We start from the raw sequence: 27,278 nt of genomic DNA, 5'->3' as shown, positions 1-27,278 counted from the left end.
TTCCCTCTATGCTTCTTTCCCTGTAAACTTGTTCCCACCTTTCTCCCTTTTTCTAATTTCACTTTTTTCCCCTTTCCTTTACATCTGAAATCAATTTCTAATAAAGTTTCCTACATTTATCCTCATAGCGAAAGCCTGGACACTCCACTAGTGAGAGTAACTCTGTTGGACATCACCTCCACATTCAGAAAACCATTCAGTGTCACACTGCTGGACAGGACATGTAAAAAAACAAACGCTCAATTGATCGATTAGTTGAAACCAGTAAAACGACAAGAAACTGAAGATTTCACAATGTGTCTTTAATCACATAATTGCAGTATTTTACATTCCACATGGAGACACACTCCTGCAGGGATTGTCATATTTTCCTCCACCAATGAGAGCTCCGAGGAGCAGGATGGGCGTCTGGGTGCAGGACAGGCAGAGACAGAGAGACAGAGGACAGAAGGACAGACGGAGCTAGAGACAGAGCCGTTTCCCCTGGGTAAGTCAGGAGGAGAACGCCTCAGCTGTTACGGTTTGGTGCAGTGGCAGAGATTAGCATCCGATTCACAGTTTGGACGACTGTAAACACGAGAGAGAGAAATCACAATTCTCCCTTTACAAAGTGAAAAAACAAAACAAAAAACAAACACCTGATTAATTCTGCGGCTTCGACTTAAAGGTTGTAAAGTCGTCCTGGGTTGGAGTTAATTATCATTTTTCTGTCAAATTAAAAACGGAGCTGGCTTCTAAAGCTGCAGCAGCCGGAGCAACTCCAGAGATCCTGGAGCAGATAAACGAGTGCTGGTGTGGTTTTCCTCCGCCGACCGTTAGGCGCTGCCAGCTCACATCTACATCACCGACGGGGAACGCTGACCCTCGACCTCAGCAAAAAGCAAAAAGAAGAGAAAAAAAATAGAGAGGAGAGAGCTGGCTGGACCTGCAGGCGAGCTCAAAGGTCAGCGGACTGAGAAGGTTACTTGGTAATCGCCACGAGTCCAACAAGCATCGTCATGTCAGCCGGAGAGAAATGCTGCTGATTTTCATCCAGACTCTGTCACCTGGAGAAATCATCTGAATGGGCCTGAGTGCATAGAAATATTTATATTATATATATATGTAGCTTTAAATATTTACAGATATTTATATGTATAGTACAGATAGTCCACAGCAAAAGCATTCATACTGCATTTCATTTTTTAATTTTGTCCCATGTTGTCATATTGCAACCAAAAACTTCTAATGTACTTTACTGGGAGTTTATTGTCCAGACCAACACAAATGAAATGGTTCTGTGGTAAATAACGGTGGTAGCAGCATCATGCTGTGGGGATGTTTGTTTAGCAACAGACTGGCAGTAATAATGCATAGCTAATACTTTTTCTATATAATTTCTCTTGTAAATGTTTCTTTGTCTGTATTCCCACAGTATGATGCTGCCACCTCCATGTTTCTGGTCTGGTGTGAGCAAACTTTTTTTTTTTTTTATTACACATTCTGGTGTTCTGGACACTATTTAGGAGTGTCAAAGTAAGTTTTTGAGTTGGCATGCACGATATATCAGCACTAAAATCGGTATCGGTAGATACTGGCCGTTTTTAAAAATCATGTATTGGACCGATAAGCGAAGCTGGGCCAATATTAACAACCGATATTTATTTCTATCTTGTTGCCGTTTATCTTTGGAGGGGGAGGGGTCGACATTGCTGGTGTAATGTTTGTCTGGTCATGTGACAGTGATGGTGATGCAGCAAAGGATTGTGGGTAGTTTGGTGATTAAGTCAGCTGTGGTTTGTTCAAGGTGTTGAAGGAGAAGTGAAACACATAATATAGATAAATATCAGCTGTAACAGCAATATAAATATTGGATATTGGTATTTCCCCAAATTTTCAAATAGGAGCAACTTATTTCCTATTTTTCAAAAAATGTAAAACTTTCACCTCCATCATGTGAAACTTGGTGCTGGTCACCTGGAATCCCAGTGAAATACATCAATGTTTGTGGTTGTAATGCAACAAAGTCGTGAAAGAGTTAGATGTACGAATATTTCTGCAAGCACTATGAAGTGTAACGATACACCCATGTGAGGCACATGAACATATATCAGAACGAACGACAACAAAACAAACAAACAAAAAAAAACCTCAGGTTTTTCGACAAAAGGTTTGTGATTTTTCGGTATCAAACTTTGTGTATTCTGCAAAACTTCGATGGAAACACTTTTTCTAAGCATCGCACAAGTCACGTGATCAACAGCTCGATGTCAGTACAGGCAAAAACGACAAAGAAGAAGACAGGAAGTGGAAGGAGGATGATGGTCTCTTTTCCCCAAACCGCAGCATATGTAGCCGCTCCAAAGTAGGCGGGGCTTGTCGCCCCAACGTCTGAATAAAATGTCAACATCTCGGCGGATGAGCGCTATAAATCTCATGGAGCTGTTTACAACCATCCTGACATGATTTTTAATGACTTCTCGCGTTTTAATTCGCATGTGATTTTAATTTAATTCCTTTTTTCATGGAAACACATCAATTGCAAACTTGTGTTTTTTTTCCCTGACATCAGCAGAATATCGTCAAAGATTTGCGCACATTTACAATGGAAACGCAGCTAGTGGGTAGTGACCCCTAACTGCCCGAGCCTCACCATCCGGAATCAACAGATGGAGTGAAAGATGAAAACGGCAGGACGACGAGACGGAGAGGAAAAGAGTCCAGAGCAGTTTAGGATACAGACAGCGTGGTTTTAGTGCAAAACAGAACCTGATAAGTCTGTGTTTCTTTTTTTTTGTTTTGTAGTGGATGGCACCTGAAGATGTGGTTCACAGAGCTTCTCTCCCTGCAGGTTTCTGGAGGCCGGGTGTTCGTTTCTCCGGGGAGGAATTTAGTCCATTATGTGCTTTCCAAACTGCTGAGTCACCCACCAGAGTCCTGACCCGACCGGGCTGAAACGGCTCCACCCGCCAGAACGCTGTCATGGTCTCTTCGAAGTTCATTTATTTACCGTCACTCCTTCACCCACCAGGCCGCCGTCAAGTTCTGGTTCTGAAAGGAAAACCCTGAACTCAGAGCGACTCTTGGTCCCATGTGGGCAGTTAGAAAAACAAACCAGGTGAAAGTGACAGACGGCACGTTAAAGAGGAGCAGCGCCTTCAGCAGACTGACGCTGTTGACGTATCCGTTCACAGTGGGGACGTACAGCTAATAACTGTTAGTGTTTTAAGTTTCAGATGTGCTCGTGTTGGGTTCTGAGGGGCGGCTCCATGGAGACGAGAGGTGAGGTAGAGTCTTGTTGGTTTCAGGCAGTTACAGGCAGAGGGGTTGGGTGAGATGAGGGGGTGCTACAGGTCCCTACCAGGGAAGGTGGGCTCGGGAGGAAACAGGTCAGGGGGTCAAGATGAGAACACATGGAGACTGAGAGGCTGCTTCCCACAACTTATCAGAAAGGGCTAAAATAAATAAATAAATAAAAAGAACAAAGAAAAGCCAATGAGAAAGAGTAAAAACATCTGAAAAGTGAATGTGTGTCTGTGAGGTAATGAATCAGGAGGTACGAGTTGGGTGAGGTATTCTACATGCAGACACCCTGTGTAGGCTGGAAATGGCTGAAGAGCTTTTAGATGTTCTGAATAAAAAGTGCTTTCTGTAAACACACCGACTTAGAAATGACACTACAAGATCAAAGGCTGAAGTTTAGAACTACAATGAGCTGATGGGAACAGCGATCCAATCCTCTATGATTTGATCTAGAAGTTTTCCAAAGATGATTAAAGGTCTAGTATCTTATGTCTGGCTGCCAAAGAAAAAATAAATTAGCTGACTGCTACATGCTTAGGTCATTTTCAAGATTTAAATTTGGGGCTGGTAGTGCTTTAATTTAGGCCATGAGAGTGTCTTCCATAAACAGAGTGTCTTTAGTCAGAGGCTTCTTCAAATTTACTGTAATACAGACTGCTACAGGAGATCCTTCCTGCCAGCGACCATCACAATCTACAATAACTCTGAAGAATTTGAATGAATACAAGTTAAAATAACATTTATTTTCTTTTAGGATCAAAAAAGTCATTTTGACTTGAATGGTGCACAATTCCAGATTAAATTATTTTTTTAAATTATGCAACTGCACAGTCAGCTTCGGGCCAATTCACCAATTCATCCCTATTTCGTTCCCACTGGTAATATTTAGCATTTTTAGAGGGAGTCTTCAGTATTTGCAGATTTCAGCTACTCATGGACAGGCGCCCTGTAGTCATGCTAAACTGATAAGCTGTGTTTTAACTGCTCAGTGAAATAATTCAGTGCTCCGGTACTTAAAAGGCCTTTAAATTTACAGGCACAGCTGAAGTATGTTTGTTACAAACGTTCTTTTGGAAATGGAGGAATAAATTAGCTCGAGCAATCTGGTCAGAGCCATAAATAATGACCTGAAGGCCACACTGCAGGAAATATTAGCGAAACAGCTAACATTTGCTAATGAGTCACGTTGGAAATCAGCAGACAATCAATGCATGGCTTCTTTATGAAGCCATGCATTTGATGTATAAATTGATAAATTCTTGGCTTCTTCTAAAAACAAATAATAATAATGATTATAATAATGTGATCAAAGCACTGTGCTATGTTTTAAAGTTAGGGAAAAAATTGTATATTGATCAGATTAATGTGACATGTTTTCTTTACTGGAACATGCCATAAATAATGGAACGAGATTTGTGTCAATAAAATTTGATAAAATCTTGAAAATCAACTAAAAACAGCCAAAGTGAGAAAGTTATCAAAATTACTAACAAAAGTCACACATAAGCTGTAATTACCAAATAGAAATGTGTAGAAAAAAAAAGACAAAGCTCTCCAGGAGTTATTGTAATTGTTTAAACATTTCATCAATGAGAATAAAGGAGATAGATCTCAAAAGTTTAAGATGAATAGGCTACACATTTATTCAGATTATTTGCTTGGAAATCATAAATTTTACCAATTGGGATATGCAGATATAGACAAATTTGTTTGTAACCCTAAAAATATGTAAATATGATTTGAGAACCTTCGCAAGTAAAGCCCAGAAGACTGAAGGAGCACCAGTCATCTGGCCGTTGCCTTCCGACGCAACTCCGTTGAATTCTCATCTCCACTTAGGGATTTCTCCCATTGGCTTTGATTTCTCAGGGTGAATTACAACAGGGCCGATCAGCGAAGGAGTTTTGAACAGCGAGGTTGAGTTTCTGCACTTTGCAAATGTTCGCTATTCAAAAAGCTTTATTTGCCAAGACTGACTCAAATCAGACTACATACATACTCACAGTTCAGTGCTTACAGAATGCACTGTGATGTTCATCACATCTAGTGATGCACGGTGATTGCTGTAGTGTCCTCGGCTATAAGACTTGTAGTACAAATAATGCTTTGTAGATTAGTGTTTTACACAAAGTTTTCTCTGAATGTTCTCTCAGCAGTTGCCAGTAGCATATGGGTAACTGTGGGGTGCATGGCTCCATATCCTCTAACTGAACTACATCTGGCTCCTCCCTGCCCACCAAATATAAATAAAGAAATACATTTGACAAGAAATGAGGTAACAGTGTTGGGGTGTTGTTTTTTTTGTGCACGTACATTCTGTGAGTGTGTTTCTCAGTGTGAAGGTTTGTGTGACGGAGGTAGGTTGACAAACACTCTCAGGGCCACAGTGGATTGAAAGTGGAAGCTTTTGCTCTTGGAGATGTTGGGGAGGTGGGAGTTCAGTGGGATGGTTGTTGGGATTGTCAAAAGTGCCAGATGTCAGGTCAAGGACAAGAAAAAACCCTCAAAGACATGTGCTTGAGATTTCACTAAAGTGTGCCGCTAGCAAAGCCCCTCAGTTTGCATTAGGTGTGGCACCAGTCCAGCCCTCCTCATAGATGCAATTTGGATTTGCATATAGATGCACGTTTATGGCATAGTCTTGAAAAACTACCAGCTGTAGAACACCTGTTTCATGATGCTGATGAGATTTTGCTGGTGGCAGAAGGTCAAAGTCTTGTGTTTGACAGAAATGGGCAAATAACAGAAAAATGTACAGGGCACGTTCTCACAAATGAAAACAAAATCCAGTTTTTTCCTATGATGTTCATCCATGGCCGATGCTTCCTTTACTGCCAAACCCCAAGCTGCGGGGCGCGATGTCACACTTCCTGGTCCTCGAAGACTTCCAGGAAGAGTGGCGGGAAGAGTTCGTTTGGACACTCGACCTTCATGTGGAGGAACCGGCTGGCGTGGCAGGCGCCGATCATCCGCAGGTCTGTGACCTTCATCAAGAGCTTTGGCCAGAAGTGGGGAATGTTGTGCTTACGGTAGTTGATGTAGTGCTCGAAAGCCAGCAGGTAGGCCTCCTGGCACCGCTCGATCTTCTCCATGCTCATCAGCCCCGACCGATCTGAAGCCAGTGCAGAAAGAAGAACTGGTAATACGACATGTTCACTGCAGCCAGTTCAAGTAGTTCTTCCTATAAAAGGTGATGCTGCCTCACCTGAGCTCATGAGCAGCACCGCTTGCATCAGTGCCACCTCGGAGTCGTCCAAGTTGAACTGTGCCAGGCTTTTGCCCAGATCAAATATGGCGTCTGAAACCACCCCGAGCCCGCCGTTTTTCAAGTGCTCACGCTTTACGGCCATCTCGCCGCTGAGCGTCAACGTTTCGCTTTCGGGGTCGTAGCGCACGGCGGCGCGCAGTGACATGATCTCCATGCAGCAACCCTTCAGCAGGATGATCTGGTCTTCACAAGGCAGCTGTCAGGTGGACAGGAATTCAGGGTTACTGCTTTTAATAGGACAAAACCTTCATAGAACATTGCAAAAAGACAGTTAAGGCAAGGTCAACAATTTTTGTTAGAACTAAAATCAGAAAAGTGTGGTATAAATTTGTGAATTTTTGTGGGAATGGTGTGTTTGGTCCCGCCCTCAGTCTGCTAGTTAGGCCCTGACAGACAGGCCTGTTGAATTGTACATTTCATTGTACTGTATTGTATAATTCACATCAAGTCATAATGCAAGATTTAAGAAAGTGATTTAAGAAAGTGACTGCAACAGGATCACAAGTGAAACATTCTGAGTAGAACTTCACGACGATGTGAAATGCTTCTGATGATGTCGGGTTTGTGGATATCAATCTAAAGGGAGCTAGTAACAACTACAGGCTGCGTTTTCAGATTTTTATCTGCAAAATATTTGAAAAACTTAATTTTTCTTCTTTTACTTTGCAGGTAAAACTTTTGTGAGGCTGTTATAACATGTTACGGTGGCAATAAATGCAACTCTTGTTACTGACATACCTACTTTGGCTTGTTTAGTTCTGATTTCACAACCAGTGTTTATTTAACTGAAGTGACAGGTTCGAGCACGGGATGGAAAGAGACTGCATCATAAACTGTTTCATGAAAAACAACATTTAGCATCCTTTCCTACCAACCTCTGAAAACATGGGCAGTTTCTTGGCAAAGTCAACAACGCGGGTGATGGCAGGGGTCATGATCTTGGTGAACTCACTGAAGACCTCCAGGTCGACCTTATCTCCGTCTGAAGTGGGCATCAGTTGACCGTGGCCGATGTCGTCCGCCTGCAAACAGCACAATAACGCGGTCAGCAGTCAATGAGGCAGGAGAAAGAAGAGAAAACCTTGGACTAAAATGCGCTTTGTCTGCTCAGAAAGTTGTGGATGTAAAACCCACACAGGATGTACGAGTGTATAGTACATATGTTGAGATTTACTGACAATAAATGAAGCAGATTTAAGCTCAATTTCCTAAATAAACTAACAAAAAAATCTGTCATTTGCACACAAAAAAAACACACAACATATTTCAACACGTACCGTATTTTCCGCACTATAAGACGCACCTAAAAACCTTCAATTTCCTCAAAAGCCGACAGTGCGCCTTATAATCCGGTGCGCCTTATATATGGACCAATATTGAGCCACAACAGGTCCAGCAACGGACCTTACCACAGGGGCCGCGTTTCATTGGCTAATGCCCATTTTAGGTCACAGTGCAGCTACCACGTGCGTGACCGTCTCACAAACACAAGCTACAGTAGTAAACATATGCTAATGTACATTGTGGACCATCAAAACCATGAATGCCGACTTACCCAGCCTTGCAAGAACAATAGGCATCAGTGATCTTGTCCACAGCTATATTTATGCTGAGGGTGTGAGGATCTGCTGTTTTCCTCATCTATCGGTAGCTTTTAGCTGTGACGCGCACAATGTTGGAGGCATCCAGTGGCTCAAACACCTTGATGTCGTCCAAAAAAGATGACATGAACTTGTTGGTTCCCCTGTCCATTGTCGTGGCTGATATGTTGTGAAAATCCGGCAGAAATGCTACGCTAATTAACTCAGATCGAAATGAAAGACGTCATGTTTACACAGACATGCAGTAGGCTGCTTACGTAGTTGGTCCACTACAGTAAGCAGCCGCCAACTTCTTTTTCCCCGTAGAAGAAGTAGTGCGCGGTGCATGCTGGGATAGTTGTCAGAACACTGGTTTGTTAATAAAGTTTGATAATACATTTAAAGGGGGGGAGGGGCAGGGGAAGAGAGACAGAGACTGCAGCGGCAGCGTGTCGGTTGGTCTGTGTTACCCAGAAAGCAGTTGGGCATAATATCGCAACACCAACACCGTGAGTGAAACAACGACTGGGCCAGCCTACTATATAAAGTACTCGGGGACCATTTCTTTATTAATGTGGATGTGTAATAATAGAGTATGAAGCGTCTATTCTATGCGCCTTATAATGCGGTGCGCCTAATGTATGAAAAAAGTCCTAAAATAGGCCATTCATTGAAGGTGCGCCTTATAATCCGGTGCGCCTTATAGTGCGGAAAATACGGTAATTGTTGATGTAACTTTTACATGTATAATCATGGACTTTTAGAGTCACTGAAGACATAGTTTAGTAATCACCTGGTTCTACAAAGTAAGGCGATAAAGCTGTAGTAAATTATATATGTACGGCATTTATTTAAGTTTACTTAATCAAGGACAACGTTACATGTTAAAAACAATGCAACTGTTTTGCACAAAGGGTTTCTAGTCAAAATATATTTCACAAATCTGTACAAATTATAAAAGTCCTTGGTTGGACCTTTAAAAAGGACATTTTAAATACTAACTCCTCATTTAAACTGCTGAATTGCTTTAGACAATGAATTATTAAAAAAAAAAAAATCTTTTTTGGTGAAAACATAAAAACTCATGCATGCACTGTTTTGAAAATTCAAACATATTCAATAAGGACTTTTTGTTCCAAAGTTTTGTTTGCACAGATCAGGGTCGTTCTGAAGTGAAGCAGCATTGAGGTTGTGAAGCAGCAGCAGCCATTGTGCTGCGCCTGCTTTTCCCACACAGTGTTTTCTTCAGACTTGAATGTCCTTCCCCTTTTTAAATCGCTGCACACAAATGTATTCAAGTGTAAAACTGCTTGCTTCTGTATTAAATGGTTGCTCGGTAACCATCATTTTCTAAACCCAGTGTATGAAGGTATCCATTGATTACCACAATCATTATTCAAAATTTTATAACTGGGTTTTAATCAGTGGAACCTTTTCCTGAAGATTAGTCTTTCACTTTACTATTTTGGTACAATAAAAAGGACCTTTGGAAAGTTTTAAAATTATGATAAAGCATGTTAGTTTGCACTGTGTAATAATGGTTTACTAATACATTTAGCTGCTTAAATTTGGTAAAAATTCTGACACTATGTCAAGAATTTAACTAAAAATTTAGTTTCTGTCAACAATTGTTCTGTCATTGTGTATGTATAGAGTTTATGTGAATATTAAAGAAGGCAATTATTACCTTAAGAATTTGGAATTCTATTAAAGTGTTGTTTAAACTACACTTAAGTGGTTTAAACACTTAAACCACTTAAGTGTTGTGTTCTCGGTTCTTGAGCAGAAGTTTCTTACCTCCTTTGATTTGGTAAAACACTACCAATAATTAAGTGAATTTTAAAAATGGGCTTAAATTTCTGTAATTCATCTAAGCTCTCTTATTTGCACAATCCGCTTAAATTGTTGTTGGAAAGTGAAAACTTTACAGATTTGTGCAGCTTTCACCACATGTGGTGGCCCTAGAAATAAACTGTTTCTCTTCAAAGTTACAAATTACCAGAAATTTGCGCTTCTGTTTCCAGGAGGAGCCCTGGGCGTTGGTGTGCCGGTGCGCCTCAGTCACCATCCTGATCAGCTCCCACTCTGCGCTGTCTGGCTCCGGCCTGATCTGCAGCGTCCGCACCATCTCTTCCCTCTTCCTCCGCTCTCGGTTCTCTTCGATGAGGCGCCGCTTGGCCACGCGCTTGCTCTCATCCAGCACCACTGGGAGACAGAATGGGTGGAGTTAATGGGTTGGTGGTTTCATATATAGAGAGATGCAGACTTGAGCACATGGTAAAAATTCAATAAGTTCTGAGTTTGGCTTTTTATAAAGTTTTACAAAGTATTCTGAAATTATCTTATCAACAGGACCAAAAGGACCGCAACCTAGCTGCTTGGTGAGGTAGATAGCTAACTGTGAGGTAGCTAGCTAGTTGCTCGGTGTGGTAGCTTGATAGCAGCTCAGTATGGTGATTAGCTAGCTACTCAGTGAGCTAGCTGCTCAGTGTAGTACCTAGCTAGTAGCTCAGTGTGGTAGTTAGCCAGCAGCTCGGTTTGGTAGCTAGCTAGCTGCTCATAGCTGCACAGTGTGGTAGTTAGCTAGCAGCTTGGAGTGGCAACTAGTTAGCTGCTCTGTGTTGTATCTAGCAGCTAACTACTACATCAATATATGCCTTCAATTTTACTAAGTCAGAGGTTTAGGATGACTCACAGTCCATGGCCATGCCCACAGAGATGCACTTCTTGAATCTGCACAGCTGGCACTGATTGCGTGTGATCTTGTCAATGATGCAGCAGCCTTCATATTTACAGGTGTAAGAAGGATGGAGATTTTTCTGGATTGTCCTGCGGAAGAAACCCTATAAGGAGGGACAGAATGAGAGACAGTAAGCACCCTATCACTCTACAAAATGTTTTATAAAGGGGCTAGTCAGAGATGTCACAATATTTAATGACATATCTCCCAAAGCGCATTGCTGTTGTTAGCATATGATTTTGACTGAGAAAATAAGAATAAGCTCCTACTGGAAAAACTTCATTTTAAAAATGAATGCTTATAGCATTACACACATTTGTAGCTATGTTTGAGTCTCTTATTTTGAAGTATAAAAGGAAGTAGTTTTTAAATTCCCTGCAGAGAATTACCCTGGCCCATTTCGCTCACTTCTCATCTTTGCTCTGTCTGGAATTTCTCCCACTGAGTTCAATTTCTCCAGCTGGATTTCAATCAAGTCATTCAGCAAACAGAAGGAGTTGTGAACAGTGACGTTAATTTTCTATGTTGTTTTAGCATTGCAGTGTCAAGGAAATGAGCAAAGTTCAGTCCGTGTTGGACACACTTCCAAATATTGAGAAATTAAAGTTGGAGCAATAGGTATGTTTCAGACGTTTAGCTGTCGTGGCCCTACTCACTAAAAGGTAGTTTACATCATACGCAATTTCCACTCAGCTTCATTCGGCTGATGCCCAGCCAAAAGTTAGTGATTGGGTAAAATCACTAACTGATGTGTTTAAAACTCACAGAGTCAAGGAGTGGGGTGGCGCAATGGCTAGAGCAGACGCCACGCATATGGAGGCTACAGTTCCTTTCCTGGATTTCTTCGTCCCCTTCCTGCCAGACTACTGTCAAATAAAGGCAACTACTCCCAAGACAAATTCTTAAAAAAAAAAAAAAAAAAAAATTCAAAAATCAGAGTCCACGCCTCCAGCAAACGATTGTTTCTCAATAGCTGGAAGTCCAGACCCTCTGTACGAAGCAAAGCGCAGAATAAATGGATGGTTTTTAACCAGGCTAGCAAAAGGCTAACAGAAACATCTGTTTTACCAGTTGGCTGACCATAGCATTGAGCAAGCCTGTTTATCTGGCATCATTTACGGCACATGGTAGAAAAATAAAATGTAGACAGAGTGGCAGACGGGATCTAAAATTGGCCTACAGGAGCTAACAAAGGTAAAGTTAGGATCTGAGTTGTGGCTTTGTGCCGCTTGGCGCCCCATGTGAGGAGGCTATTGTCCTCTACGTAGCTGTCCTGGTTCAACTCCTGACCTCGGGCTATTTGCTGTTTGTTTTCGCTTCTCTATCGGCTTTCTTTAGGCTAAGCAAAAATCAATAAATTCCACCAGTGGCACAACATTTAAAGGGCTATTTCATAATCTGCTGTTTATTCTACTTTCTCCAGTTCAAACCTGAGCTGGATAATTCGACACTGAACAGAGTCTTTAAATACCTTTATGTTGTTTGTGAAAAAAACAAACAAACAAACCACAAATTGAGGCATTTTAATGTTTCTTAAATGCCTCAATTTAAGAATTGGGCATTAAGGCCATCTATGAATTAGACAAGCAATAAACAGAGACAATGTATTAGGTATTTCAACCTAAGAAGATGGCAAAGTTTTTAAACTATGTTTATCAATTAGTGAAAGTTATTTTGTGAAAATAAAAAGTTTGGAAGTCTTAGGTGTCCCCATAATGCTTTGTATCACCTGGTCTCTTGAGTTGGATGGATCATTATACGCATATCGGTAAGAATATGTCTGATGAACGACATCTGACTAAATGTCACCGCCTTTTGCTGAAATCGCTTGAAATTATTTTCCGTACGAAACAATCTATTGTGTCACAATGATGCAATTTCCCCTACTATCTTTCATGACATTGACTTTAAAGCAGGACTGAATCCTCACTGCTCCGTTACCATCGTCAAAAATCTCCAGTTTGGTCAAAGAACCTGGTTCAGAGGATTTAAGATTCAGTTTCAATAATCTAACCTGACCCCTCAACCAGAACATTTAATTTATCACTTAAGCGTTCTTTTTGCTCCTTGATCTCATCACATGGTGTCTGTGGATTCCAAGAACAGTGGAGTGATCAAGTTATCAAGCAATAACATAAGTGGACGTCTTACATAAGCTCTCACAAGAAAGTAAAGACTGTTTGACCTGAGGTATGCTAGCTTACTGTAGCCTGATCTCATAGGCAGAATACAAGGAGTTAAAAGAAAGGAGTTTGAAAAAACCGTTACGGTTAAAGTCAAGAAATCCATGAGCTAACACCTGGACGGAGAACTACAGACGTCTGGCTGGAATGTGACAAAAGTGGAAACGAGTCTTTTAAATTTGTTAAATAACTGAGTTGTAGAAACTCCACACACTCCCAATCAGCACTCTTTACTAGGTCAGTTTATCTTTTACATGAAATTTCAAAAAGGTTTTATTCACATGTAAGAGTTAGAACAAATAACTACTAAAGGCATTACAGTGCATTTTAAATTCAAATTAAACATTTTAGAATTTGATCAGCTGACATGAACTGGGTTGAATATCACCGTGAACATGAAACAAGGTGGTGGCAGTATTATGTTGTGGTGATCTCATTTTTTATAGCAGGGAAGAGTTGATGAGAGGATTACTGAAGATAAATACAGAGAAATCCAGGAAGGAAGCCAAGACAGATTCAACTAAACATTCAGATGAGCTCCAACAGAATGGTTAGATCCAGGTCTTAACTTGTAATCTAATAATTCAATTATTGAAATGATCAACTCATTTAGGAATAGATTCATCGTTAACTGGAATATAGAGACTCAAAAAAGTCCAGTTTCTAAAAGCACAACACACTCAGAACAGCTCAATAAATCCAAAATATGTACAAAAAATATAATATACATTTTGCATACCAGATAAAAAAGTGTTTGGTTAGTCTGTTCTATTCCCACGTCCAGACCCCCCACCCCCGTGTTGTTGTGTAATGGATGGTTGTAACTGAAACTGCAATTTCGTTGTCTTTCTGACAATGACAATAAATTCTTCTGATTCTGCTTTAGCTGCAGATGCATCTTTTCACTAAAGGAATGCTGTTATTGCATTTTAAGTACTAAAATGTATATTTTATTAAAAAAGGAATTGAATTATTTTTTATTTATTTTCATTTTTGATGCATTTCTAATACTGTTTAAAAAGGCTCAAACTGAAAATTTGCAGAATGTGGCAATTCTTTTCTGATTAATCAATTAATCATCAGAATAAATCGGCAGAATAATCCATTATTAAAATAATCGTAAGTTGCAGCGCCACTTAGATCGAAACAAATTTGAGTGCTTGACTGACCCAGTCAAAGTCCAGACATAAATCCGATTGAGAATCAGTAGTAAGTCTGGAAAATGTAATGCTGGCAGAGACAGATTATTGATTTAGGGGGCCTGAACGCGTGGCCCATTTGTCCTCATTTTTAATTTCCAAAACAACACACCATTTTTTTCCCCCATTTAAAAAAAAAGAGCAAAAAACAAAACACTACTTAGTTATTTTCTATTTAACAAAGTATCAATATTTAAAATGTGTGGCTGTAACATGACATGTGAGCTGTGCAGCAGTTGTGGTCCAGCCCTGAACTCCAGCGGCGTACCTTGCAGCCTTCGCAGGTTATGCAGCGGTAGTGGTAGCCGGTGGCCTTGTCCCCACACACCACGCACGGCTCATCCTTCTCCAGGTAGCTGGGGATGTATCCTGGAACAGAGACGCTAAGAGCTATAGGAGAGGAGGAGGAGGAAGAGGAGAATGAAGAGTGAGACAGGACGGGGTGACAAATAGTGCAAACGAGGGAGGAACGGGTGGATGGTGAGGAGTGAGATTGAGGATGAGGATGGGAGGGAGAGGAGGAGGGAGGGAGCTGAGCGTTATCACAGGGGCCTCTGAAGCACCTGTACACAGGGGCCCCAAGAGACTGTGATGCAGGGTTGAACATACACAAGAATGGCATTGTTTCTCCACAGGGGGCCGTTGTCATGCAAGCTCAGGAGGTTCAGGCTTCAAGGATTCCTGAAATATTCTTTTGCTCTCAATCTTTTCTCTCATAAATGTTTTCCTGTTCTCCTTTGATCCCCTAAGCTCTGCCTTAAATGATCTAAGGCGATCTGCTCCTTGGATTGTGTAACCTCTACAGATCTATTGTGGCAGAGAGACTTTAGTATTCATTTCCACACAGTGAGACACTGCTTGAAAAGGATAAACGCCACCAACAACCTTAGGACACACAGTGAAACCACCTACACAGGGTTCTTGGGTCAAAAGAGGCTATTTGTAACTCTGTAACTGCTGGTATCATTTTTTTTTTTTTTTTAAACTTTATTTTTATTTATTTTTAGCAACAACACATTCCCACATTTAAATTTTTCTGTCTCTTATTGACAAATATCTTCAACATTATAACTTGACAAAAGAAAATGAGACTGCAAATGTTCTAACAAATGTAATAATGAATACACAACAACAGAGTGAAATAAAAAGATAGCAGCAAAATAAAATAAACAAAACATACAATTAAATCCCCTCTGAGGTAAGATGATCCACACATTGCTAACCACAATGATATTTTAAAAGACTCAAAATACACAGTGAATGCAAAAAGGCAATCCTGTTAAGGTGTCACTGAATTAATAATGGTATGACAGGGCTCCACCTTATATTAAAAACTGTTTTTTGAAGCCTTAGGGAATATGTGATTTCTTCCATCAAATAAATGTCCCAGACTTTTTGTATCCATGTGTTATATGTAGGAGGCCCTGGCTTCAGCCACCTGATAGTTATGCATTTCAAAGCTGCCGTAAGCAAGATATTTAGAAGATATTGATCACCCTTCCTGTCTATTCCATCAGGTATTTCTCCCAAAACTGCCACCAGGGGTTTTTTTGGAACATCTCTCCTGAAAATTACTTTGAGAGCTTCAAAAATCTCCTCCCAGAACACACTTAGTTTGGGACAGGACCAAAAGATATGCGTATGATTTGCATTCTGCGTCCCGCAATTTCTCCAGCATGAGCTGGGTTGTGTTGGGCCCATATTACTAGTTATTGCTGGCGTTCTGAAAAACCGGACTATTACTTTCCATTTGAATTCTCTCCATGTATTAGAATTCGTTGTTAATTGTGCTTCAGTACATATTTCTTCCCATGTGTCCCCTGCTATTGACTCCTGCAATTCAGTCTCCCATTTCTGCTTAATGTTTGTGGAATTGTGCATATTCATAGATAAAAACAGGTCATATATTTTACTAATTACTTTTTTATTCCCCTTTCCCCTTTGTATGTCCATTAGGAAATTTTCTATAGGTGTAGGCTCATGAAGTTTAGTCCAATTGTTGTGTGTCGTCACAAAGGTTCTGAGTTGTAAGTATCTATAAAAGTCTGTCCTAGGGAGACCAAATTCACTTTTAATCTGTTCAAAGGTTTTGAAATTTCCCTCTTTAATTAATTGATGGATATGCAATAGTCCATAATTAGACCAGTTTTTGAACCCAGAATCTAAATTGTTTGGTGCAAACGACTTCATGAATCCTATACTTGATAATGGAGAGATCTGTTTTAATAACTTAAAAGCCGATTGTATTTTGTTCCAAATTTTGAGGGTGTTTTTTGTCCAGATTGTCATTTCCTTTGCAGGAGCATCTAAAAAGGGTAATGTTTGCAGTGGCACTGAGCACATGCTTTCCTCTATTTCCAGCCATCGAGTATCTGCACAGTTCTGTAGCCATACTAATAAGGGTTTAAGTTGTGCAGCCCAGTAATAATATTTTAAATTTGGGAGTTTGAGGCCCCCCTTGGGTTTAGATAACTGCAGAGTTTTTAGTCTGATTCTAGGACGCTTTTTTTGCCAAATGAATCCAGTTATCATTTTGTCTAAGGTGTCAAAGGTAGATTTGGGAATCTCCACAGGCAGCATCTGGAATAAATAGAGTAGTCTTGGTAAAATATTCATATGGATACTTTCAACCCGGCCCATCAGAGAAATAGGGAGTGTATCCCAACGCTCTAGATCATTTTTAATGGCTCGTAGAAGTTTGCCATAGTTTGCCTCATAAAGGTCACATAGAGATAGAGGTATATGAATACCCAGATATTTGATACCGTTCTTGGGCCACTTAAATCCACTCTGTAATTTTGTGGAATCTGAAATTGTGCCGTTTACATCCATAGCTTCCGTTTTTTCAATATTAATTTTGTAGCCTGAGTAAAATCCATATTGAGAGATGAGCTCTTTTAGGTGGGGGATTGTTGATTTAGGTTCCGTCAAGTACAGTAATACATCATCGGCATATAATGAGATTTTGTGTACTACCTTGTTAATTTCTATCCCTTTAATATTAGCATAATCTCTAATGATTTGGGCTAACGGTTCAATACTAATGGCGAACAGGAGGGGTGAGAGCGAGCACCCCTGTCTGCACCCCCGTTCTAGTAGAAATCTATCAGATCTAAAGCCGTTAACTTTAACTGCTGCCTGTGGAGAGGAGTAAAGAGTCTGCACCCAATCAACAAAATATGGACCAAATCCAAAGCGTTTCAGAGTATGAATTAGATATTTCCAGGACACTCTGTCAAACGCCTTTTGGGCATCTAAGGATATGATTGCTGATTCAATCTTTCTTTCTTTTAGGATGCTTGTTACATTCAATAAGCGCCTTAGATTGTCAGCATAGTACCTGCCTGCGATAAATCCTGTCTGATCGGGATGTATGATTTGGGTGATGAATTTGTTAAGTCGTCTTGCTAGGATTGCAGTGAGTATGCGTAGGTCTGTGTTCAGCAGTGATATAGGTCTATAGGACTGGCAGTCTGTAGGATCCTTGCCCTCTTTGTGGATTACTACTATCGTGGCTTCTGTCCAAGATGGTGCCATAGTTTTGGATTTTAAAGCATGATGATATGCTTTTAGTAGCAAAGGAGCCAGAAGGTCTATAAAGGTTTTATAAAAGTCGTTGGAAAATCCATCTGGGCCTGGGCTTTTATTGTTCTTAAGCGATTTAATTATCTGCTTGATCTCCCATTCCTCAATCGGTTGATCTAATTTTGAAGCCGCTTCATCTGTTAAGTGGTTCAATTTTATGTTATTTAAAAAATCTGTGAGCTCTTGGTCATTATTACAGGTATCGGAGTTTGTATATAATAATTTATAAAATTTCGCAAAGGCCTCTGCTATTTTGTCAGGTTTTGTCTCAACAGTATCTTGAGATTTTATTTTATGAACCATGTTGGAGGACTGTTGTTTTCTCAGTCTAAATGCCAATAACCTACTAGCCTTCTGGCCATATTCAAAATATTTTTGGTTAGTGAACCTCAAATTGCCCTCTACTTTATCTGACAATAGACTGCTTAGTTGTCTGCGGGTTGCATTTAATTCCTTCATGATTTTAGCTGAAGCATGTCTTTTATGTTTAATCTCCAAATCTTTGATTTTGTCCTCCAGATCTTTTTGTTTAGCATTCTTCAGTTTTTTCCTTGCGGACGTGAAGGAAATTATGCGGCCCCGAAGGAATGCTTTGGCACAGTCCCATATTATCAGAGGTGATGTTTCTACAGACATATTAGTTTCTAAATACGTCTTAAGCTCTTCTGTAATAAATGCAATGAATACATTGTCGTTAAGCAGGGATGTGTTAAGCCTCCATTGTTTAGATGTTGGTCTGTGTCCTATGTCCCATTTTAATAAGACAGGTGCATGGTCAGAAATAGTAATAGGAAATATTTCTATATCTACTATTCTATGCAGCTCTGACTTTGGAGTAAAAAAATAGTCGATCCTAGAGTAGGATGCATGCCTGCTCGAGTAGAAAGTGAAGTCTTTAGTTCTGGGAAAACTGCTTCTCCATACGTCTACAATTCCTGCCTCTATAATCTGATATTTAAGCATCCTACTCATTCTAGGGAGCGGGGTTTTTGGAGTGGGTAATCTGTCCAATATTTGTGACAGGATACAGTTGAAGTCCCCACCCAGCAGCAACAGACCGGTACTGTGCTGTACTATTACCTTAAACAGTGACTTTATGAATTCAGGTGCATCTGTATTGGGCGCATACACATTTACAAGCGATACTTCTATGCCATCAATTGTACCATTAACCAATACATATCTTCCCTCTGTATCTCTATGTAACAGCGTTTGTGTGAAATTAACCTGCCGGTGCAAAAGTATGACAACACCCTTTTTTTTCCCCGATCGGTGAGATGAGTAGAAAGCCTTATCTGCCCAAGACTTTTTTAATTTTTCATGCTCTGTATCAGACAGATGGGTTTCTTGCAAAAAAGCTATGTGACAGTTAATTTGTTTTAATTGATTCAATATTTTCTTTCTTTTGACTGGATTGTGGAGCCCATTTACATTATAAGTTACAATTTTAAGTGGGTCACCCATTATCTCTACACCATCTATGTTTTGACATCTCAAAAAATATGAATGACAACACACCCTTTATGCATAACACTGTCTTATCTGTGAGGGGTCTAAGGAATATAGGTACACAATGTCCACAGAACCAAACAGAGGGGGATAAAGCAACATTTTGACAACTGTAATCAGCATCTCTAGTCTCAACAGAATGAGTATGAACAAGTAATGATGCAGAAGAATAACAGAAAGAAAATAAGTTTACAGAAAAAAATTGCGCAGGGTCCCCGGGGAACAGAGGGACCAGAACTAGAAAAACACAGAACAGGTAAATACTATGTTTAAGTACTTGGGACATAGTCCCCAGCAGCTAAATAAGCCGCTAAAGTGCACAGCCAAGATTGAATGTGAGTGTGCAGCAGGTGCGCTTAGACATGTACAAGGTAAGAAATACACAAAAGTCACAATGGAGTAAATAATATAGCTACGTAAACTTCAAATATACTGCACAGGCTCCTGCAAACCTTAAAAAAAGAATCTAAAGTAAAACAGCATATTTGCTCGTATCATCAAATCTATAGATTTATCTTCATAAAACTTATGGAGAGAGCTGTATGAAAGTTAGCCATAACGATGAAAACTATTTTTCTGATATTATTGTCTCTATGAGCTCACGGTACCTTTATTCGACTGTCTCTGTCGGGGAAATATTGTTCCGGACGTATTCCATGGCTGTTTTGGGGTCAAGGAACTCCTTTTCAACATTATGATATGTAATCCGAAATCGGGCCGGGTAGAGGAGGCCATAGCGGACGTCCTTGGTGCCCCGCAGCGCCCTCCGCACCTCCGTGAAAGCGGCTCTTGCTTTGGCTACGCTGGCCGTGTAGTCGGGGAAGAAGGCGACGCGGTGCCCGTTGTAAAAGAGCGGAGCTCTGTCTCGGGCTCTCCTCAGGATCTCCGCCGCGTCCCCGTCATTATGTAATTTAGCGATGATGACTCTTGGCGTCTCACGGTCCCTCGGTCTTCTCCCGGTAAGTGTGCGGTGTGAACGGTCCACCTTTATGTCTCGATCCATCTTCAGAACCTCTTTGATAATTTTTGCCACAGCTTGTGTGGAGCTGGAGCCCGGGAGCTCTTCAATGCCCGCAATGCGGATATTGGACCTTCTCATTCTCCCCTCCAGATCTTCACATTTATCTTTGAGCGTTGACATTTCTTTCTGTAAGCTTGTTACAGCAGACTGTAGTGAAGTGACTTCGTCTGACCACGTTGAAAGACCCCCTTTTAAGTCCAAGATGTCCGCCTTTACAATGTCCACTTCCGCTTGTATGGCCTTTGAGCTGTTAGCAATTTCGGAGCGGACCGCTTGCAGTTCGGATCTTATAGCCTGAAAATCTTCCGCTAGTGCGCCTTTAAGCTCGTCTCTTATCACTTTAGCGATTTCTCCTCTCAGTGACGATAAAATGTCTGCTTTCATTTCTTCGTTACTCATGTTTGGGCCTTCAGTCCCAGTGGTTGTCGGTGGGTCCGCGTCGTTTGTTGCCCGCTGTCTCGTGGTCCTAGCAGGCCTTATAGCATTAGCATCGCTTCCGTATTTATACTTTTGCAGTTTTTCGGCCATTCAGGATGATTTTGTTCTGGTTGTCCGACTGTTGTGATCTTAAGGTTTTCTCTCCAATATTTCGACAAATATTAGCGTGGTTAATGCTGTTTTTTATGTAATTTTTACGGATTTTGCAGGAGCTCTGAAAAGTACGTCTTACGCCATATCTTGCTCACCAGCGCCCCCCTGGTATCATTTTTAATAGAAGACATGTCAATGATTTGGTCTGCTGAGAATATAGTTTAGATAATCAAAACCCGGAAAGCAGAGAAGACAACAATCCAGGAAGAAAAGTTCTCATTTTTAAGAATAAAAGGGGATTTGCCAAAACTACAAAGAACACACGACATATTATACCATCAGTCAGGAGTAGCAGAGGTCCATCTAAAGCCTTTTGTTCAGCTGACAACCAGGTGTTGATCATAAGTGTTAGTTTTATTACTGTTATTGTTTTATTCAAAGCAAGAAGTTAGTTTGCAAATAGTCTCAAAGGTTAGCCTGTAGGTCTCTGATGTAAACCATGAGTTCAATGCAGGCAATTCACATAGATCAATATAAGTTAGATTTATTGTATGCCTCTGATGAGAGACTCAGAGTTCATTCACACCAGCCCTGTTTGGTTTGCTTCAATCAAATCCTAGTTCGTTTGCCAAGACAGTCCGGCTGGTTTGTGGAGGTGTGAATGTGTGATCGAAGGCAAACTCTGGTCCTCCTATAAACCTAGGTCGCAGATTGGTTGAAGTGAAACTGGGGCGGTTCCTACACTCCAGTGCCTGCTTTTGGAAGCCACCCCGAAGCAAACTATAGCGCAAGGCATTCTGGGTAAATACAACCAAAGCAAAACGCCTTAGTACAGCGCTGGTGGGAGAAATGACTTGTGGTCTTTTACCGAAGACAAAAGAGAAATCATACAAGCGCTGAAAGCTGAAGCCACTTCATTTTTCTTTACATTTCATTAAGAAGGAAGTTGTGCTCAGTGTCTTCTTCAGGGGTTTTTAAGTTGATTCCTTCAGTGGGTCTCAGTGAAGCGCCCCCACAGGTGAGGGAGGGAACAGGTTTTTCAACGAGTTTGTTTTGTTTGACAAACTCAGTCAGTGTGAAAGAGAACCACACCGGCTGAAAATGGAACAAATGTTTCCACTTTGGTCCCCAATTGAACTGAGTCAACCAGACTGTCAGGTGTGAAAATAACCTCAGATTCACTTTCTGGCCCATTAATGTCGTCTCTATTTTGCTTTCTCGCTCATTTCTTGAGATGTCGCTTGAATATTTGTTTATTTTCATCTGATGCCTTTCATTTTTTGAATTGTGCCACCCTGAACTGCAGCTGCGTTGCAGAGAACAAAATACGCTGATTTTTACCGTTTATACAAGAATTCAATGGTTAGCAATCAGCTATCTGAGTAGACTCTAGTGGACAGCATTGAGGACAGCCAACCAGAAAGTTCAAATTGAGTTCAACTGCTGGACTACTCAGAAAAAATAAAACCTCCCTGCTGCTGATCAGACTCTACAGGCCTCAGTTAGCATGCTAAATGCTAAAGTTCATCACAGTGCAGTTGGAATAACGCTGAACTGATTTGGGTTACTTAGAAAGGTTGCTAGAAAAAAGGTCTAAGTTTCTTTTTCTTTCAAAAGAATACAAAAGTTCTCTCTTGGTTGCAAAGTTGACCAAATAACTAAATGTAAAAGCAAAAACAGCAACAGACAAACAGACAGACAGCATGTCAGAAACAACCCTTCATGGTAGATTGGTGGAACTGTGTTGTTTATGGCCTGGTTTGTAGCCACATGACTTCTCTAACATGCAGTAATGGAGATGACAGTGACCTCTTGACACCGGTGTGTTCATGCATTAATGCTGTGATGGACGAGTCACTGTCTGAAAATTATAAAGATTGGACCCATTTTTTCCCATTTTATATATATATATATATATATATATATATATATATATATATATATATATATATATATATATATATATGTGTGTGTGTGTGTAATTTTATATGTATATATATAGTTTTTTTATTTTTTAAAACAATATATAGTTTTTTATTTTTTTTAATTTTATTTATTTATTTATTTATTTTACAGAAACTGCTCTCTGCTACTAAAATAATTAATGAGCAGTCATGTTTAGAATAGGATAAAAATAAAATATCTACAATGCTGTTCTAATAGTTTCTTATAGTTCTTAAAGAGAAATCTGATTCCTTTAAGATTTGTTGGGCAGGTGAAAGTTTTATGAAATAAAACATATGTAGTTTAAAAACTATTTATTTGAAAAGGAGGCAGGCAGAAGAATAAACTTATTTCACCCTGCTCCCATCTGTATGCATCTTACTTTTCACACTTTACACAAATAAAATAAAATAAACAATAAAAAATGTAATGCTGAATACCATGCTAATAAAAGTGAAGTATCAACTGCTTTCTGACCCACTGAGTGGTACAAAGACATGAGACATTGGATGTTCCTGTATTCATTTCCTATGTTTTAAATAACAATACTTCACCTAACAGTTCACTTAAACTCCGAGCCTTCATATTCCTATCACCAGCTCTGAGCAGGTCATCACACCTCGGTGGGTGACTCTGTCCAACAAAGCCTCAGAGGGGAAATGGAAAGTGGTGGAGAGGGGATTATTACTTTAATGCAAAAGAGGAATCCACTCAGAGCTCCGGAGAGCCAGCTGTGGAGTCACTGACTGAATCCACAGCTGGATCCTGGCTGAATCCTCTAGCCTGAGCTTCTCAGCGGGAACCTGTTTTGAATTGTGCTCGGTTTTGCTCGTTCTGCTGTTTGGAGGTGAAAACATGAGCCGAATGAGGGAGGAAGAGATTAACAATCCTTACCAGACATGCTCTTCATGGAGCACTGGCTGTTTTTCCTCTTTCTCTTCGGCACATCTGGCCATCTGGAGGAAAACAGCAACATTATAGGGATCAGTGATAATAGCAAGAACAAAATAACATGGCTTTGGAGATGTCTAACAGGTTAACTGACACATTTGAGTTAATCGGAGGAATGCCTATGGATGTATTTCTTGGCCACACCTCGAACACACTGCTGTCGAGTTGGACGTGACGGGAAAGTCAAAAGAAATCAGTCAGGATACCAGGAAGTGAAATGAGAACAATTTCCAGATGCTTCAGGTTTCCTCGTTCATCTGTTCAAAAACATTGCACGCCTCTATAGACATGATGGGAATGTCCAACCATCATACCGCTCAGGAAGGAGGCGGGTTCTGAGTTCCAGAGTTGAATGGGTTTTGATCCAAAATGTGCAGGTCAATCACAGGACAAAGACCTGGTGAAGATGCTACTGTAGGACAGTGAGACAGCGTCATTATGCAGAGTGAAATGTGTGCTGTACTAACATGGGCTGAAAGTCACTCAGTAAGGAGGAACGGCCTTTTAATGTTCCACACAAAACATAAAATGCCTGATTGCAGTTTGCAGACACACACAGGGACAAAAACCTTCACTTCTGGACACTAGGGGTGTCCTGATGCAACTTTTTCACTTCCGACACGGCACCAATATTGTAGCTTTGCGTATCAAACAATACTAATATTGACCCAATTCAATATCAGGACAAATCATACGTAATTTTAATATTTATTTTTTAGTGTGGAATGTTAAAAAGGCTTGATCAAGTGATATTACTCAAACAGAGAACGTAGTCAACAGCAACAGGTATGAGAACAACTGACCTATTTATTTTTAACCTTTGGGTCTGTGTGTGGGATACAAGCACTGCTGGACAGAAATGATGGAACGGACAGACTTCCAATGTCCATACTGGATTGGGACATCCTTACTGGAGACATGTTCTGTGTTCTGATGAAACTAAAGTGCAACTGTTTGATCATAATGAGGAAAAAGTGGGATGCTTGTAAGCCTGGGAACTCCATCCCAACTAAGAAGCACCGGGGTGGCAGAATCATGTTGTGTTGTGTTTTGCTGCAGGTAACACTTCAGAAAATAGATGGCATCAAGGGGATAGACTATATGAGGGAATATTGAAGCTAAAGAAGGAAAGTTAAAGCTTGAGTGTAGTTGGACAAATGGCAATGATTCGAAGTAAACAGTCAAAGTGGTTCCAAAGTAAAAAAAAAAAAAAAAAAAAAAAAAAAAAAGTCAAAGTTCTGGTGCGACATCACAAAGCCCTTGATCTCAGCCTTACAAGGATTTTGTTGGTAGGTCTGAAAAGGTGTGTGGTAGCGAGGTGGTCTACAAACCCGCCTCAGTTCCACCGGCTCCATCGGGAGGAATGAACCAGAACTCCAGCAAACTATTGGGAGAATCTTGTGGAAAGAAACCCAAAACATTTGACCTAATTCATGTAGTTTAAAGACAACGCTACCAAATACCCAGGAGATGTATGTAAACTTCTAATCTTGAAAACATGATGTAATGAATAAATCTGGCATATCCTGTCTCCTATTATTGCTTCCTTTAGCAAATAAAAATAATTCAGGTAATTCCAGTTGACCTAAAGCAGGAGAAGTTTGGTCAAATTTAACTATGTATCTTTTTATTCACTATACAAACTTCTGGTTTCAACTGTACATAAAGAACAGTTTCAGGGCTTGAAAGACCAAATGCGAGAGTATGAGGAAAACAACATCCAAAAAACAAAAAACTCTCTCCCTCCTGGAGCTACTTTGGTCTAATAATATCACTTTCAGTGAGCTGTTCAGATTTACAGGATGCTGCTGCAGGCCCAACCCTAAATTATCTAGCCAACCAATTTTTTTATCCCCACCCCAATGTCACTTCAATTCAATCATTCACAGCTGGAAGCTGGAAATTCCTGCCACTGAAAGAGAGATGAGTGGGCAACAGGGATTCCACAAAAAGAACGGGAAAAGTCGGCAGCGCCTCTTAATCCTCAGCATCTAAATCCTTGAAAGCGCACAGAAAAAGGACAAACAATCAGGAAAAGGTTTATATGAACGAGGTTTTACCGTTGGGATATTGACTCATCCAGGACCGGTTTGGACAGTACGGGGGGTTTAACAACTGGGTCAATTTACCACATGACCCAAAACAATATTGAGTCTAAAAGATTAATTTAGTAACAACAGGAATTAGTAGCAACTGTCCTCTGTCAATAAATTATTACACTCTGCTTAGGCTCTCCATAAACACACCATAAACATTTGATTTTGCAAAGCTTGACAAACAAGCTCATATTTAGGGAAGCAATAGTAAATATTTTTGCAGATGAATAAGATTTAGAAAACAAAGCAGTTTTTATATTTGCTGTGAAACTTATGGGGTAGGCAAAAGTGAGAACCAGTTAACTAATAGCAATACTTTTGAATATAAGAAAGACAGATGATCACAAAACACAAATATTCTGCTTCCTGGCCCTGAGACGGGTTCTTTCATCACAAACACGAGATATTAAAACAGCTAAATTTTTCCAGTCTAGCTGTTGCCAACATAGCTAGTTCTGGTGAAGGACGTGTAAGCTAAGCTAGCATGATGGGTCCAGTACGGTGGCCCTGAGGTGCAAAACACTACAACATTAACGAAGCACAATTACAAATTACAAAATCACTACAACATTAACAAAAACACAACAACATTAACGAAGCACAATTACAAATTACAAAATCACTACAACATTAACAAAAACACAACAACATTAACGAAAACACAACGACATTAAGAGAAAAACAACAACATTAAGAAAAACACGACATTAACCAAAACACAACGACATTAAGAAAAACACAACAACATTAACCAAAACACAACGACATTAAGAAAAACACAACGACATTAACGAAAACACAACAACATTAACCAAAACACAACGACATTAACCAAAACACAACGACATTAACAAAAACACAACATTAACGAAAACACAACGACATTAAGAAAACGGAAAAGGTAGGTCCCAGTGGCCGTATCAGGGCCACCGTAGTTTTCTTTTTTGTTTGCTGCATTTCATTCGGGGGTGTCTTCTTTTTTGTTTGCTGCATTTTATTTGCTTTTTGTTTGCCGCATTTAATTTGTGCGTGTGTCTTTTCTTTTGTTTGCATGTTTTCTCTTTTGCTGTGCATTTGCACCTGTCGGCCACCGTAGTCCAGAGATGGGTGATATGGACTTCAGTAGTTTTATCACAGTATTTTGTGGCACTACTGTGAAAACAACAAAACTGACAATAAGAAAAACATTCTTAACTGACTAAACTACATACAGTACCTGCTTTAAGTCATATTTTCAAATGTATTGATATTTATTGATTGATATATATATTTATTGATGCTCTCATTGGACAGTGGAGAAAATAGTAAATCTAACAATCCCTACAGTACTGATAGTTTTGTGGGACTTTAAACGTCATTAATTGAAATTAATAGTTAAAACTATAAATC

The 27,278-nt window shown here is 40.1% G+C and overlaps 1 protein-coding gene across 2 annotated transcripts in view; it reads right to left on the bottom strand.

The window, feature by feature from the left end:
- Positions 1-281: 281 nt before the first annotated feature.
- The window catches only part of LOC106911422 (thyroid hormone receptor alpha), an 87,756-nt gene continuing 60,759 nt past the window's right edge, over positions 282-27,278 (bottom strand). The window contains exons 4-10 of one of the 2 annotated variants that reach the window (XM_088008073.1): positions 23,737-23,798; positions 14,521-14,621; positions 10,826-10,973; positions 10,130-10,335; positions 7,426-7,572; positions 6,488-6,746; positions 282-6,394 (exon numbers count right to left, since the gene is read on the bottom strand). In XM_088008073.1, coding sequence (XP_087864199.1) covers positions 6,144-6,394; positions 6,488-6,746; positions 7,426-7,572; positions 10,130-10,335; positions 10,826-10,973; positions 14,521-14,621; positions 23,737-23,798 — 1,174 coding nt within the window. In that variant the 3' untranslated portion in view covers positions 282-6,143. Of the gene's footprint in view, positions 6,395-6,487; positions 6,747-7,425; positions 7,573-10,129; positions 10,336-10,825; positions 10,974-14,520; positions 14,643-23,736; positions 23,799-27,278 lie in introns of both variants that reach the window. The other variant, XM_088008072.1, reaches the window with a different exon arrangement.

The sequence above is a fragment of the Poecilia mexicana genome, unplaced genomic scaffold (assembly GCF_051168715.1).
Source record: "Poecilia mexicana isolate PSO_F unplaced genomic scaffold, ASM5116871v1 scaffold_8, whole genome shotgun sequence".
Lineage (NCBI taxonomy): Eukaryota > Metazoa > Chordata > Actinopteri > Cyprinodontiformes > Poeciliidae > Poecilia > Poecilia mexicana.
This window is presented reverse-complemented; position numbering and strand designations above follow the sequence as displayed.